The 16,065-nt window shown below is 46.9% G+C and overlaps 1 protein-coding gene, 1 long non-coding RNA gene and 1 pseudogene across 8 annotated transcripts; 1 reads left to right on the top strand and 2 right to left on the bottom strand.

Annotated features, from left to right (window-relative positions):
• Positions 1 to 475: 475 nt before the first annotated feature.
• Positions 476 to 6,169, bottom strand: LOC144037846 (vesicle-associated membrane protein 2-like; annotated as a pseudogene). Its single transcript, XR_013289077.1, has 5 exons — positions 3,526 to 6,169; positions 2,993 to 3,113; positions 2,735 to 2,893; positions 1,736 to 1,787; positions 476 to 796 (listed from the first exon to the last, which is right to left on the bottom strand). The product of XR_013289077.1 is annotated as a vesicle-associated membrane protein 2-like (transcript).
• Positions 5,665 to 15,988, top strand: LOC144037843 (uncharacterized). Of its 6 annotated transcripts, none has more exons than XM_077549724.1 (10): positions 5,665 to 5,859; positions 8,433 to 8,470; positions 8,597 to 8,632; positions 9,268 to 9,364; positions 10,765 to 11,130; positions 12,248 to 12,403; positions 12,656 to 12,855; positions 13,563 to 13,685; positions 13,749 to 13,880; positions 13,950 to 15,988. In XM_077549724.1, the coding sequence occupies exons 1-10, from the start codon at positions 5,832 to 5,834 to the stop codon at positions 14,157 to 14,159; spliced, it is 1,386 nt and encodes a 461-aa protein (XP_077405850.1). In that variant the 5' UTR covers positions 5,665 to 5,831; the 3' UTR covers positions 14,160 to 15,988. The 6 variants fall into 6 exon arrangements, with proteins under 6 accessions (XP_077405850.1, XP_077405849.1, XP_077405852.1 ...); XM_077549723.1 differs by having other exon boundaries at positions 9,268 to 9,373; XM_077549726.1 differs by lacking the exon at positions 8,597 to 8,632.
• On the bottom strand, positions 11,337 to 14,019 carry LOC144037847 (uncharacterized). The gene is made up of 3 exons (XR_013289078.1): positions 13,877 to 14,019; positions 13,528 to 13,766; positions 11,337 to 12,386 (listed from the first exon to the last, which is right to left on the bottom strand). It is a non-coding gene; the product is annotated as an uncharacterized LOC144037847 (long non-coding RNA).
• Positions 15,989 to 16,065: the final 77 nt, after the last annotated feature.

The following is a 16,065-nucleotide window of genomic DNA, read 5'->3' as shown; positions in this document are numbered from 1 at the left end:
TATTCTTCTTCTTGTCCTGCTGTTGATGCTCTTTCAAGAAGACAAAGCATCTTAACAGCGCTTTACCGCCACTATCTGGACTGGAGTGGCAATGGCGTGAAAGTGCAGGGATACTCGAAAACAGCGATTATGCTGTTTGTACAAATTCAATTTCTTTGAGGGAATGAACTCCTGTTTTTTTTGTATCAAGCCTTGCTAGCTGTTCTCCTTGAGAAATGACAGTGGCGTGATTGTGACTAAACAAGTTCATTAAAAAAATAAAAAAATGTTATCAGCAGCTAAGATGATCTGAACTAACACAGCAGCTCTGCTTACCTTTTGGCTTTGACAGATTTAGGCTTTGAAACCGGTTCAGGTTGGCTGAGGAACAAGATGTGGAGAGGGTGATTATGTAAATTAGCCCCACTGTGAGGTCACAATTCGGCCCAAATCAGATGGGCTTGCTCCCTTTCAGAAATAGGCAGATGACTCAAGATTAACTTGGTTGTTTAATTTTGGGCAGGCACTCCAGATACACAAACATCAAAAAGTCCATTTTCCATCATATCCGTACAAATGTGTTGTTTCTTTAGGGAGGGAACACACAAACATTGAGGTCACGCGGTTAGCACAAAGTCTTACAATCACAAATTTGCAGCTGGAGCATTTCCACGTCAGCACGCCTCCTTGGCCGAATGTGACCCATCAGCCATTGCCTCACGCACGGGGGAGTTTGCGAGGAAGACGTCGTTGAGGGGAGAGTGAGCGGGACGCCGAGGAGGGCTCAGGGTTCGGGTGGGTCAGTAGAAGAAGTACACTGAGGACGCAGAGCACAAAGTGCAAAAAGTCATTAGTCAGTCTCACGTCACAATCAGTGTTGCCACAATGACCTTGAAAAAGGTACTCAGTTACTTCACAAATTACTTGACTTTAACATTAAATTAGTTAAGTTGCTAATTACTTCATTTTAAAAGTAGCAAGTTACTTTATTAGTTACATTCAACAGGTGCCGACAAATGAGTACAGTATTGCCATCCGTACAGTCGCAAAGGCTGCAGACCGCAGTTGGAGGCGTGGCTCAACATGGATTTAAACAGACTCCACCCACACTGATTTTTTTTTTTTTACGAAATGTTTTTGACGGGTTTTTTTTTTTTTTAAACAAAATTAGCAAATTTAATGATGCGCCGTCTTATAACGTCCCATTTATTTATTTTTAAAACTTTATGGAGCATAAAAAATGACAAACACTCAATCCTCAGTCATTAAACGGTTTGTCGGAAATGGTCCAAACGGCCATTTTGATGTCCATTCCTGGTGAACGGAGGGTCGTAGACCCACGGGAGCACATCCAACATGTTCAGGGGCCGTGGAAATAGGCGAAGTCGATGTTGATTCTGAGTGTCTACGCTACGGCATTGGGTTCAAAAGTTGTATCCATAAATGTCATCCACATAGAAATGAGTAGGATGGGTGCAGTATCACGTGTCCCCAGCAGATGACGCACTCAGATGGATGGTTGAGGTTAGTATTTTGTAATGTTTGTTGTTTAATAAAGTGATAAAACAATAAGTGTGCCATCTTCATTAGAGTTGCCAAGGAAACAGTTCAGCAAAAACAAACAAAAATAAATCACTTAAGAGGTGGACAATCCGTGTGGGTGGAGACAAACATTTAGACCAGCGCACATTGAGCCACGCCTCCAACTGCACTCTGCAGCCAGCAATGCGTGATGGAAGTCAAGTGAAAGACTCACAGAAGATGACGCCAAACAAGATGACGCCCACCACCGCCATGATGATCATCATCTGCAACGAACACACAGCGAGCGTCAACACGGCGCTCGCGCTTCATGATTGTCACAAGAGTTCGACTGCATCTCTTCTTTCATGAGAATGTGCTACATTATAGTTTAACGACAGTAAATGCGAGTTGAAAAAAGCTGTACAACCCTTGCAATTGCTGATAGATGCCGCCAGATGGCGCCGCAGCAGTACTCTGACTGCTTTGGCCTCCACAATCACGTTCATATAAAACGCTTCCAAAATGATTGAAATGAATGATGGTGGCTATTTTTAGATCATGGAACTGTTTGACATGATCTCAAAATAACACGTGCAACTCTGTGACATCACATCCAGTTGGGATGATGGACAGGGGCGGCGAAGGGCGTGCGAGATTAACAAGAGGCGAGAGAGGGGTCCAATGTGTGTGTCTGTGTGTGTTGTTGTGTTATTTGCATCTTGTGTGTTTGTATGTGCGCCGATGCTGGAATCACGTCACAGCTGTCCGCTTAATCCTCACAATAATCCCGAGTGAGATTTCGCATTTCCTGCTCGCTGTCACTCAAGCGCTGATGTGAGCCGCCAGCTTCTGTCCTGATTGGAGGCCTTGAAGTGGGGGTGGAGCCTCCACACATGACAGATAAAGTCAAAAAGGAAATTTTGCAGATTTGACTCCTTTAAGGAAAAAGTACAAAATGACAGATTGAAATATACTTCCCGGCCCGGCTAGCTAGCTAGCAATACATTATCCCTTGTGATAGTGTGGCTGCTTTAGAGTGCCTCATTGTTGGCTACGAGTGCATGTCAGCATGCAGTGTACGCAGAAGAGCAAAGAGATAAAACAAAAAACTTGATGTGACAGCTAACATTTGTGTATCGGAGCTGGCGTGGCTGATTTAGAGTGCCTCGTTGTCTGCCATTTTTCTTCTTCTCTTTTTAATTTTTTAACTGTGATTAAAGACGCCACAGACCTTGCAGTTTTTCCACCAGTACTTGTTCTTGAGCTTGGCGGCGCTGCTCTCGAACTGCGAGGCTCCGGCCTGCAGGGCGTCGGCGCGATCGTCCAACTCCGACAACTTCTGGTCGCGCTCCAGGACCTTGTCCACGTTCACACGCATAATGTCCACCACCTGCAACCGCAGCCACGCCCACCCAAAACAAAAAAAAACAAACATTTGATATCCCGATATGTCTGCAGCCACGCGAACATGCTATGAGACGTCTCTGACCTCGTCCACCTGCGCCTGCGTCTGTTGCAGCCGCCTGTTGCTGGTTAGGTTGGGGGCAGCGGCGGCAGGCCCCCCCTCAGAGTCGGGGGCTCCCGCGGTTGCTGCTGCGTCCGGAGTAGACCTGTGATGGGGTACAGGACAGGACAGGAGGGAAAGGTCATCTGGAGAGCCAGGTCAAAACGCTCGAGATTGTTTGCATATATTAATAAAGGTATACAATTTGACACTTGACTTTTTGGGGTAACCAGCGGGAGACCACATCACGTGACAGTACAATTGCGTTACTTTGGACAGATTACAGTAGAGACGCACAAATAAAGAAGAAACATTCACACAACAGCACACGCATCAATAAATATGAGCAGTCAAAAATTTTTCTCGTGGAACAAAATCTTTCTGACAAAAATTCTGCGCAGTTTGGGACCAATGACGTCACGTTCAACAGGCACGCAAGTCAACTTCGAGCATTTGATTTTTACGCTAAACAACAACAAAACGGATGGAAAAAAATGTTGAAATGATGTTGTACTCACATCTCGGATGTGCGACGATGAGATAATCCAGTCCGGGACAGACCGCGGGGGAGGGAGGGACGGAGGGACGGAGGGGGACCGGCGGAGGCGGGAATTGAAAGACAAACGCCAGATGGGAGGAGGAAATGACGCGCATGCGCACATGCACAGCATCGCCGCAATAAAATTCAAATTGATAAATTCAAAAAAAGTTTAATAACGTATTTTCTGACTAAATAGTATTCTAATCACTTGACCAAAAAATATGTTTTTTAATATTTCCCATTTAATTGCTGCTATACGTTTTACTCTGCCGCCACCTGCTGCCTCATATCTGATATTACATGAAAACATAGCCACTTTTTTGGTTTGTCGACATTTTTTACATTTACTACATTAGATCTCCAGAAAGTCAGACGATTATGATTTTTTTTTAACTATCATATTTTTCCCCTGAAAACTTTATTTGTATAAAGATTAGAGATGAGCTCTCATTTGAAACCCGAACTACACGTTGCACATTCTGAAAGTGTGCACATTTTTTTTTTAACTGAATTTTGTAACCATGGTTACAAAACGGGACCCTATCTGCAAAGTCAAACCTTCATTAGAAAGCCCACCTTAAAACCTTAACCTTCATTGAAACCCTAACTACTTTAAAAGCTGAGGTCACATCTTCTGACAAAAGATGTTTTTAACTCCGCTGTAAAAAATGTGAGTCTACTTGCAAAATCAAACCCTACCGTAAAACCTTAACCCCTTTTTGAAACCCTAATTACGTTAGAATCTAAGGTCACACACTCCAACGGTTTAATTTTTTTAAATTACATTTGTAACCACAGTTAAAAAAAAATACTTACTAAAAGAAAGAAGAGGCAGAGAAGGTCTCCAAGAATCTCAAGTAATAGTTGTTGGCATGTTGCAGAGTGAATAAATGCATGTGAATTTTGTCAGATGTTCGGTTTGTGAGTTCAAGTGGCAGAAGTCGTCCAAAAACAGCTATGCTCATTTTTGTTAGCCTGTCTATGGCGTTTTCCATTCTATGTTAGCATCAAGCAAGCACAATTTGCACATTTTGGCATTTCAATTCCCAACGTTGAATTGTTTTTGGTTTTATGTGGTGTTGAAAGTCAACTTTGTTGCATAAAAACAGATTGAAGCGCGCACGCTCGGCTTCTAAAAGACGTGATACGATAAACGATTGTTTCTTGACGCTCGCTGGGTGTTTCCCGGCGAGACCGCCGTCACCGCCATCTTTGTCCTCGTTCGTCCTCTGACGAACTCAAGCAGCTGCGCGTGCACACACACACACACACACACACACACACACACACACGTCTATAAATAGTTTGTGTTCGTCTTTGTATGCGGAAAGGTTTCTCGCTCATCTTCATCCTCGCCGTCATCTTCGTCTTCACGTCTCGCCGTGAGTCATCTTCCACTTTGGCTTGAGTTGCAGCGCCAACTAGAGGCCAGGCAAGTGCACTGCACGCATTCATCCGTGCAGACAGGCACCATTGACACACACACACACACACACACACACACAAAGTGACTGGCCGCAAATTGACCACATTTGTACTGGTCGCCAGTCAATATGCAAACACATGCAGAGCAAAAAAAAAAAGAATGGTCGCCAGTCAATGTCACAGCACAGTAGCTTAGATGTCACAATTTGGCGGCAAAGCACCACTTTTGTCTAAATAAAGCTCCTCAATTCACGGAAAAGTATTTTATCAAATGGATGCCACAATATGGCGGCAAAGCACCACTTTTGGAGCAGCTGGCCAGCCACATAGGAAGGGACTGAGCCCAGACTTGAACGGCAAAGCCCAGAACTGTGAGACAGACATGGAAACCACTAGCGCATCGTGCTGACTCAAATGAAAGCCTTCCAAAGTGAAATGTTCAGTCAAAAGTTGATCACGTGTCATTTCCAAGTTAATTGAAATCAATTTTCTTCTGGCTACAAGTTGTTGTCGCCATGGTTACCACCAGCACTCGGCTTGATGACGTCACGCGCGCGCGATCAACTTTCGGCATTTTCGTCCACTTTGCAACGAAATTTCATCGCGTTGGTCTTTTTTTGGGGTTGGGGGGGCGGGGGGGTCGCTTGTACCGCCACGCATGCGCACAGGCACGCGCGTGACGACACGGCGAGGGCGTGGACGCGCTGCGAGGAGAGAGCAGTGCGCGCACGCACGCACGGCGGAGGAGGAAGAAGAAGAGGAAGAAGGAGAAGAAGAAGAAGAGGAGCGGCGAGGAAGAGGAGGAGGAGGAAGATGGACGCGATTCCCGCCACGCCACGCGCGCCTCACTAGGGCAACATGGGCTGCATCGGATCCAGGACCATCAGTAAGACTTGACGCGCCGGCATGTGCTGTGACGTCGCGCGTGCATGCGCGCGCGTGAGAGGACGCGGGCACAAAGGTGCACAATGTCACGTGATGCCACTTAACTCGCGCTCCGTTTCGGGTCTCTTTCCATGCGCGCGCGTGAGCATTAACATAGCGGCGTGTGCCCGCGCGCGCGATTAGACAGGCGTGAAGGAGCGACGTGCGCGCGCCCGCGAGAGAGAGACCCCCGCCTTGACAGGCAACCTAAGGTCATTGCAACTCCCCCCGCAACTCCTCACCTTCCCGCGTGCGTGTCTCTGACGTGCCTCACGCTGACACGTCATCAACTGGAGACACACACGCACGCGCACACAAGTAGAGGATGAGTCAGAAGGGGTGCGTGTAAACTCAGGTGTGAGCCTGAACGCAGCACGAGGAGGAAACACACACACACACACGTGTGTGTTCAGGTGCGATTGTGTGGCTAATGTGACATTTAAGGGGATTGCAAATCATGTCCTTATAAGGTCAAGTGACATCATCATCATGTGCTCATAAAAAGGACAGAAAAACTGCTCAATTTGGCCATGTCCATATAAGGCAAGTGAGACGTCACATGGTTCTGTGACGTCTTCGCAAGGTGTGCAGGTTCCAATGGAGTTTTTGTTGTGGTCCTTTTCTTCATCATCATCATCATCGTCGTGTTGTCTTCATTCGTCGTCAAAATCATGATGATGGTTAATGTCACCATCATGTGATAATCATCTTCATCATGAACTTCTTCAAAGTCGTCCTCTTCATCGTCATCATCATCATCATCATCATCGTGATAATCATTGTAATCAATCATCATGATCGTCATCATCATCACCACGTCATCTTTGTCTGACGTGTGACCTTGTGGTGTCATTGAGCTGGGGTGGGGGGTTGGGTTCAGGGCGGGGCAGGATTTTGGGGCTGTTTGATTCCTCGGAGGTTTTGCTCCTATTTTTGTCTCGCTGTCCTAAAGAGGCGTCCGTCCGTCCGTCCGTCCGTCCTCCCACTTCCTCTTTTGCTTCTTCTTGCCCTGCAAGTAAACAAGGCCGTCATCTTCCTCATCATCTTCCTCATCATCTTCCTCATCATCTTCCTCATCATCTTCCTCATCATCTTCCTCCCTGCCTGAGTGGAGGATGCATGAGGGCCGACGTCACGAGGCTCCGTAGCCCCGCCCACCACCAGACCCCCCCCCCCCCCCCCCACGTGGGATAGAATTCCCACTTCCCGGAGGAAAACGTCCGCTGACTTCCGGGCGACCGGCTGGCGCTAAAAATAGAACAAGACAGAGGTCAACTAGAGGAGGAGGGAAAATTTGGGGTCAAATCTTGCATCTCGCGTCCTTTCTGGACTTTCCTCCTCATTCCTGTCCTGTCTTGCGTCTTGTCTAAAGTCGGTATGTCTCGCACCCTGTCCCGCATCTCGAGTCCCGTCTCGGCTGTTTGGCATTCTGGGCGTTGTCCTGTCGTGTGTGTCAGGAGTCTCGTCTCAATTCCTGCCTGGGCTCGTGTGATGGTTGAGCGTTTGTCAACAAAATGGTGAAGCCGCGGCAACGTTGTGCCTTTTGCAGGCAGCAGGACGCATTTTGACAGCTGCCGATGTTCCGAATCGCTGTCAAGTCCACACGTACACTCGCACACGCTTCACACTCACAAACTCACAGCAGTGAACATGTTTGTCACGCAGGCGTCATTAGCCTTTCCGCGTGTTTTTCAGGCTGCTTCTTCCAGAAGGAACAGTCAACACGTCAACAGCAAAGTTGTTGACACAAATGGAGCTGGACGTTCTCCGAGCGTCCACATTGAGAGTACGCATGGAGAACGTCCGTAATGCTTTCATTTGGGGGGGGGCTTTGACGGTCTCACGATACGATTCCGATTTTTGGGTCTGCTGGGTTTGATATTTGCTATATGCTCACCTTTAAGCGGCCATCAAAATCTTGCTTTGGTTTTCTTTTGCGACCTCACCTTAGCGCACACGCGCGCGCGTGTGTGTGTGTTGAGTAAATGGCCTCCAGCCCCCCCTGAGGTCCGTCATGTCAGATGTAGTCACAGTGAGCAGAGTCGTGACTAACACGGCACCTCCTTCATTAAAAAGACCTCATCACACACACACACACAGTTTAGACGTCAAGTTGATTTTGATTTCTTTAGCATGCTATGCTAACACTAAGAGTGGCCTGGTCGGCTTGTGATTGATGGACTTGGAAAGGCGGCTGGTCGGAATACAACGTGAATATAAGAAATCTGAAAAGTGATTTTCTCCCCATCCTTGTATGTTGTCATGAGCGTGCGCTTGCGTGAAGGTGACCGTCAGAGGTGGCAAAACCAGGTCCAGAAAGTCAAAACCCTGCCACAGCTTGGCTTTAGCCTCTGATGCTAGCTAGCGAGCTCCCGAGCTAGTAAACGAGCACCATGCTAGCTAGCCAGGAAGCTAGCTAGCTAGCATCAGAGGCTAAAGCCAAACTGTGGCAGGGTTTTGACTACTTTCTGGACCTGGTTTTGACCGTTGAAGGTGATGACGTCATTCATCGTCTTGTTTCTTTTGCGTGTGCAGCAGCCGATGCGGTGCCGGTACGGAAAGATGGAGATCAGGTAATTATGGGGGGTTTTTTTGTTTTGTTTTTTAAGTCGCATGTCTCTATTTCCTGCCCAAGTTTGCATGTCCTTCATCATCTCGCCTCTTTTCCTTCCTTGCTTCCTGGGCCGCCTCCTCGCCAGCCTGGCCGTGCCGAGTTTTCCTGGGAGGGAATCAATGTGAGTCTCCTCGCGGGAGCATTTTCACCTCCTTTCTCCCCGTCCTGGTCCCAGCAAGCAAGTGCGTCGGAGCACTTTTGTTTGCTTGCGTGCGCTTGCGTGGCTTCTTCGCTCAGCTGATGGCCTTCGAGCAAACAAGCTGACGCAAACGCGCAATTCTTTGGTCAAGCTGAGGGTGGCGCTGTGACCAGGAAGTTACATTTCAACCTCGCTCACTTGGCTGGCAAAAAGTCCGTTGTTTGTTTACTTCCATCTGTTTGTCCTCCAAAACTTTTTTACTCAAGTTTTTTTGTTACTATTTATTATAAACTATTAAAATTCACTGGTTTCTGTAGTTCTTCATGAAAGAAGACCTTCAGCGTTAAATGAGAATAAGACATTTACAAACATCTGTTTTTACTTGTACCTTTTTCTTAATCACTATACGAATACGAAGTGTAAAATAAACACCAATCAGGGCCAAAAAATATTTTGTGATACATTTGAATGCAAAATTCAAATGAATCCGATTAATAGAGTGATTAATGGATTCTAAAAATATTCAATTGTGATGGCACTAATTAGCATGCTAGCTAGTTTGGCTCTGCTTTTCCCTCCAAAGTGTTTTCTTCTTCTTCTTTTTGTTTTTTTGTCAGCTGTCGATGGAGGACACCACATCCATCCTGCCGCGCCTGAAGAGGAAGTCGGCGAACTCGTACGGCATCGGCGCCCTGGCCAAGTCGTCTCTGACAGGTGTGTCAGGTGTGTGTCTTGTGCCGGTAACGCCTCCCCCATGTCGCTCGCCTCCTGCGCTCCTTCGTCAACGGGACTCGAGCACGCGCACGCTCGTTTCCGACATCCGACAGTGCCCCCCCCCCCCCCCCCCCGCGCTTTGATCAACAATTTGGAGCGCCATCAAAACTTGACAGAGGAGCAAAAGAAGGAGGAGGCGGAGCTAAGAGACAACATGGCCACCCCTGTGGGTGCCCCCTCCCCCCCAAAAAAAACACACACACACACACAGACACACTCCCTCCTCCATTGGCTGCCATCAATGACATCATCATTGACGGCCCAATCAGATCGACTCCCCAAATTAAAGCAAGCGTTTGCTTCCTTTGAACCCGAGAAGAACAAGTCGAGCATCTCACCGGCGTGTTGGGACGTCTCGCGGTCCCGCTGGTGCGCTTCTTGTGCCGTCTGGCTTCTGTGGTGCAGTGTGGTGTCATGTCCATCGGTGGCGCTCTCGTGCTTATGTTTGATGTTGGTTCTGTCTGCCGGAGTACAAAACGTGTTATTGTTTGGGATGGTGGGGGGAGGGGCCACACTCACTACTTCATTCATTCACTCACTCACTGCCTTCTTTTTCTCACGATGACTCCATTCACATTTTCCATGAAAATCATTTGGACGGAAATGAATATAGAATGGAAGGCAAGTTTCCGTATTTGACAAATGATTGCGGCCATTCAAAGCATTTCTTTTGATCTTGAAAAGCTCGTTATGCAAACAAATCACAACCAGGAGACGGAAACTAGTTACTGGATGCCAGAAAGATGGCGAACTGGTCATACCAAAATTCTGGAAACATAAATGAACAAGTCAATATTTCTTTGAACAAATTAACTTGAATGCTTGACGGTCCGGTCCGGTCCGGTCCGGTCCGGTCCAGGTGTGACATCTTTGTCGCCGGCCGTACGCAACGCTTCAAACATCATATGGTTCATCTCTGCTAAAAAAAAAAGAAGAAGAGACGATCTCCGTGTTTGAAAACCTGACCAAAAAGTATTGGCACAAACATCCGAGTTGTCCGTGACGTGCATTTCTCGTAAGAGTTTTTTTTCGGCACAAATCTGCCACTAGTTTTTTTCTTGGCATATTGCCCCCATCCTCGAAAAAAATATATTCATACCTGCTCCAAATACGCCGTCGTACCTTTCAGAAATGTTCCCAAATTGCGAGCTATTTGAGCCAATTAGCTGCTCCGCCAACATTTGTCATCCTTTGAAAACATTCCGACTTGAAGTCTCCCATTCTTCAACAATTCCATTCATTCCACAGAATTTTCCGTGCAGTTGCAACTTTTCAGCATTTGCATCCGATCTTGACACAAGTTTGGACTTTCCCTCCGCATGTGTGCTTGCTGACGTCAGGCGTGTCGCGCTCCATGAAGGACAAAGTGACCAAGCCCACGGCCATGGCGCAGGGCCGCGTGGCCCACATGATCGAGTGGCAGAGCTGGGGCAAGCCGTCGGCGGGGCCGGCGGGGGGCGCCAGCCGTGGCAACCTGCAGCGGGAGAAGGAGCGGCGCCTGGAGAACGACGCCTACAGCGACCTGAGCGACGGCGAGAAGGAGGCGCGCTTCGCCGCCGGCATCATGCAGCAGTTCGCCATCTCCGAGGCCACGCTCTTCGGATGGACGTCCGGCGACGACAACCTGGCCGCCGCCGATGACGACTCGCGCCACGGCAGTGTCGCGCGCCTCAGCGACCTCAACCAGGACAGCATCACCAGCACAGGTACGCAACAACAAACAGTGGCAAATCCTGGTCCACAAAGTCAAAACCCGGCCACAGTTTGGCTTTAGCCCCAGCTACTAGCTAGCTAGCTCCCTAGCTAGTTCCCTAGCTGGTAAACGAGCACCATGGGAGCTAGCTAGGGAGCTAGCTAGCTAGCACTTGGGGCTAAAGCCAAACTGTGGCAGGGTTTTGACTTTCTGGACCTGGATTTGCCACCTCTGACAACAGCACACATTTGTGGTTTTGAGGGGTTTCCTGAAATACTCTAAGCTTCCACAAGAGGGCACCAAATAGTAAACAGGAGATGTACGTGCCAATCAACAAACACACGGCAGTTGAGTGACAGGGAACGGTCGCCAGCTCACGTCAAAGTCCATCTGGAACGAAACGTGGGCCTGGGGACGGCCGCGGAGGACGTTTGGAGGGCGGCCACGTCGCCGCGAGCGCCGTTTGTGACGTGTGGACGGACACGCGTGCCACATCTGGCTCGTCGTCATCTGGGTGTCACTAACCGACACCGAATGTCTCCGGCAGACTTTGGGAGGCAAACTGGGAGCGTCATTTGCAATTTGTGCCCAAAGTCAAACATGTCACTTTGGGTTACAAGTTTTGGGTCAGTGACTTTTTGAAAACTTCATCCAGCATGGAGGTTGTTTTTTTTTTTCTCTTTTCAAAATGACATTCCTGTGTCATCGGGAAAATGAGACGATTACTTTATTTAACTAAGTAAGTATATGTATATATATATTAGTAACGCTATGATGATCAATCGGCCAACACGATCAAGGGATCCCTGGAAAGAAGTCATGTGATCGGCAGAGATGGCAAATCCAAGTCCAGAAAGTCAAAACCCTGCCACAGTTTGGCTTCAGACCCTCGTGCTACTAGCTAGCTCGCTAGCTCGCTAGCAGGTAAACAAGCAGTTGCAGGGTTCCTAAAGCCAATCAGTGGCAGGGTTGTTACTTTCTGGACCTGCATTTGCCACCTCTGGTGATTGGTATCAAACAATTAAGACTCGTCAATGAAGCTAACGTGACTTTAGCATTTTTGCTCAAATGAGGTGATAATGTGCACCCTTGTGTGTGTGTGTGTGTGTGTGTGTGTGCGCGTGTCACAGACCAGGTCCTGCATCACTCGTCGGCAGACGTGTGGCCTCACACGTACGTGTCGCAGGGCCTCTACTGCCTGTCCTCGTCCGACGCGTGGCAGCCAATCACCAGTCAGCCTTCGGGCGTGGCCTCGCCAGCCGCGGGCTCCTACATCATGGCGGCAGGTGGGATGTGTCAGCGTTAATGAGCCCAGAACATGAACAACAGACCAGGAAGGAAGACGACAGACTTGGATTGTTTTTGCTCGAGAGGAGAACGAAACGGGGACGTGCACGGATTACGATCTTCAGTCCGAGCACGGCCCTCCATTTCTTTGTCCTCCTCCATTTTTTACAATGCTTTAGCAAAAAATCTGAAAAGGAGAACATATGATGTCCGTCCGTCCGTCCATCTAAAGGAGGCGTGTGTTTTTCCAGGCAGCGGGGCGGGCATGACGCCGGCGGAGGGCTACGAGTCGACGGTGGGCGGTTTCCTCCAGCAGCAGCAGCAGCAGCAGCAGCAGTTCAGCCTCCAGCAGCACAACCAACTGCAGCAGCTGCAACAGCTGCAACAGCTGCAGCAGCTCCACCAATACCAGCAGCAGCAGCAGCTGCTGCACTACCAGCAGCAGCAGCAGGTGGCGCCACCGCTTTCAACTTGTCAATGTCATTTGGCAGATTAAAGGGATACTTGACTCATTGAGACATTTTCAGTAGCAAAAAGTCAATATTTTCTTCAGAATGAATTTGGGAACTTCATTATTTTTCATGTACAATTAATAACTTCAAAAACAAAATTTTCCACTTGCTGTCGACTGAAGATGACATCACCTGTGCTGCTATATCATTGATTTCTTTATTTTTGTTTCCTTTATATTTATTTCCTTTAATTAAATTTTGGAATGATATTTTCACCTTTAGTCATTTTTTAAAATGTATTTAGTCACTTATTTATTTTGAATTTTGGCCGTTTTGGTCCTCTATAGCTAACAACCAATCATGGCTCAGTTTGCTGACCAAAAGTAGAAAGTTGGTTAGCCATGATTGGTCGTTACCGCTGGAGGACCAAAACTGCCAACATTCAAAATAAATAAGTGACTAAATACATTTTAAAAAATGACTAAAAGTGAAAAAAAGAGATAAAAAATATCATTCAAAAATTTCATTAAAAAAAACAAATATAAAGGAAATAAAAATAACAAATAATAATAATAAAGAAATAAATGATATAGATATACTGTATCTTTATCTATCTATCTAATAAATAACTATCTATCGATAGCTATCTTTTGAAAACTATTCAATCTGACCTGTCTTGTCATGCGTGTGTCTTGGCGGTGTCCAGTCGTTGCACAGCGCCTCCCAATCCCTCCAGGCCACGCCCAACAGCACCATCCACAGCCTGGGCCCGCCCACGCACCCGCGCCTGGCTGACCTGTGGGGGGCGGCGCAGGCGGAGGCGCACCAGGTATCTCGGTGCCCCAGGTCAAAGGTCGTCAGGGGCGATGGCCTAACCATGCCCGCGTTGCAGGTGGAGACGGTCGGGCAGCTGAGCGGACAGATGACGGAAATGGTGGGCGGCGACGAGATGGACATCAACATCTTCGGCTACGCTGAGCAGCGCCAGGACGGCGAAGACGAGGAGGAGGAGGAACTCACCAGGGTGAGTCACATGGGGTGGATTTTTTCGGAACAAGCGAGCAATTTGTCTCCTTGCGTCCTGCGCGGGCAGGTGGAGGAGGTCACCCTGACCTTGGAGCCCAAGCCGTGCCCTCTGACCCCGTCCCCGCTGCGGGAGGACACGGCGTCCACGAGAGGTCCCAGCCCGGGGACGCCGGCCGAGAGGATCCCCTTGGACGTGACGCCGTGTCTCCAAGTCCGGTCGCTGGACGAGAAGATGGCCGCCGACGACGAGGGCGGCGGCGTGGTCGCCACCAACTGACACAAAAAAGAAACACAAATCAACAACAAATCATAATCCCGATATTATCTCCATATTACCCAAGGAATAACCTGTCCTGCAGCACATGTGGAATATGAATCAAGCAAAAACATTTTTGGGGACCAAAGACCAGCAGGCGGGAAGTTTTGTGATGCAAATGCAACAAGTTGAGGTTTGCTTCCAGCCGCATCCCATTTGTGCAACTTCCTGCTGAATGCCGACTTGGCGAACACTTGGAGTGCACCGCCGCAATCTTACACAACATATCCAAATGCTTTTTTAATAAAAGTCAACAACGCATACATAAACACAAACGTGTTGCAGTGAATGATGCATCGTCATCGGAAAACGACACTCTGCTCACTTCATGTCGAAATGAAGACGTCAAGGCAGGAAAAAGCGTCCCGCTCTGCTCGCCAACATCGCCGCAACACATCCTGTCAAAAGTCAGACCTTCAAAATAAAAGCACGCAGTATAATTATTGGACAGCCGACAACACGATAAATAAAACTGTCGAGAGCAACTAAAAAAAAAAAACGCCACCAGGATGTTCATTGGCGGCCATTTTGACTGAAGCAACCCCCTTCGCTCCCGGCTGTTTGACTGGATTTTGACTGATTTTGCAACTTCTATTGCTATAAAAAGATGGAACTTACCAAAAGAAAGATTAGAGTCTCTTCTTACATCAGGAAAAACAAGTATATATATATATATATATATATATATATATATATATATATATATATATGTGTGTATATATGTATATATATTTTAAAGAAAAAGAAAGAAAAAAAAACTTTTTTTTTTAAATTTAATTTTTTAAATTTTTTTAAATTTTTTTAAAAAGGAGAGCAATGATGATGTCAAATCGAAGGGAAAAAAAAAGAAAAAGGAAAAACAAGTATACAGTGTTCCCTCGCCTTTTCACGTTTGACTTTTCGCAGTCACGCTCGATCACGGATTTTTGGAGTGCAATTTTGCATGCATTTTTTTCTACAGTAATGTACTTCTTATTTTATACAATTTATGAAGGTTTGAACATGAAGAATGTTTAAACAAGAGAGATATGCGCGAAAATGCCTCGATGAGAAAAGTGTGTGGTGAGGGATTTTAGCGCCTTAAAGCATTTATAATACATTTAAATCATAATGCTAACTAATTTGCGGATTTCATTTATTGCGGGTATTTTTGGAACCTAAACTCCAGCGGAAAACTATAGTTACGTTTCATCATCATTCACAAATCTATTTCAAACTGTGGGGAACTGTTTCAAAATGGCCCTGGTTGATCTCTTCAACTCTGCTGCCACCGCTGGCCATTTTGGTAATAACTAACATTGCGTCAACATTTCTCTGCAGTTCAGAGGCTGCGTCAAAGCCTTCTGTATGCTCTAGCATAAAAAAAACATTGACAAAAATGATAAATATACCTTTAAGACACTGGTAATATTTAAAATAGAACATATTTATACATTTTTGGGAGCAAATGAGTTAATATGCGCTAAAAGTCTTTTTATTCTTCTGTGCTTTTATTGTGAAGGCCTGACTTTTGACAGGATGTTATGCCAATGTTGCCAAGAAGATCTTGTTGTTGCCTGGAGTTGTTCATTGTGGAATACTTTTGACAAAATGCAACAAAACCAACGCAACAGATTGAAACGACTTCCTACGTGAACTGCTGAATTGATTTGGATCTCGTACAATTGGCTTTTCGGCAGACTTTCCTTTGCTACCCTGTCCTTTATAGCCACATGCTAATGCTAGAGATACCTGATGCTAAATCTGACATGAAATTCTTTTTTTTTCCTTATAAATCTTTCTTGTTTACATTCACGGATATTGTCATTGCTCAGTTAGTCAGAATGAAGAAATGCAAACGTGCGTGCGTGCGTGTGCGCGCGTCCCG

Source organism: Vanacampus margaritifer, chromosome 17 (assembly GCF_051991255.1).
Source record: "Vanacampus margaritifer isolate UIUO_Vmar chromosome 17, RoL_Vmar_1.0, whole genome shotgun sequence".
NCBI lineage: Eukaryota > Metazoa > Chordata > Actinopteri > Syngnathiformes > Syngnathidae > Vanacampus > Vanacampus margaritifer.
Note: the sequence above shows the minus strand (reverse complement) of the source record. Positions and strands in the feature narration are given on the sequence as shown.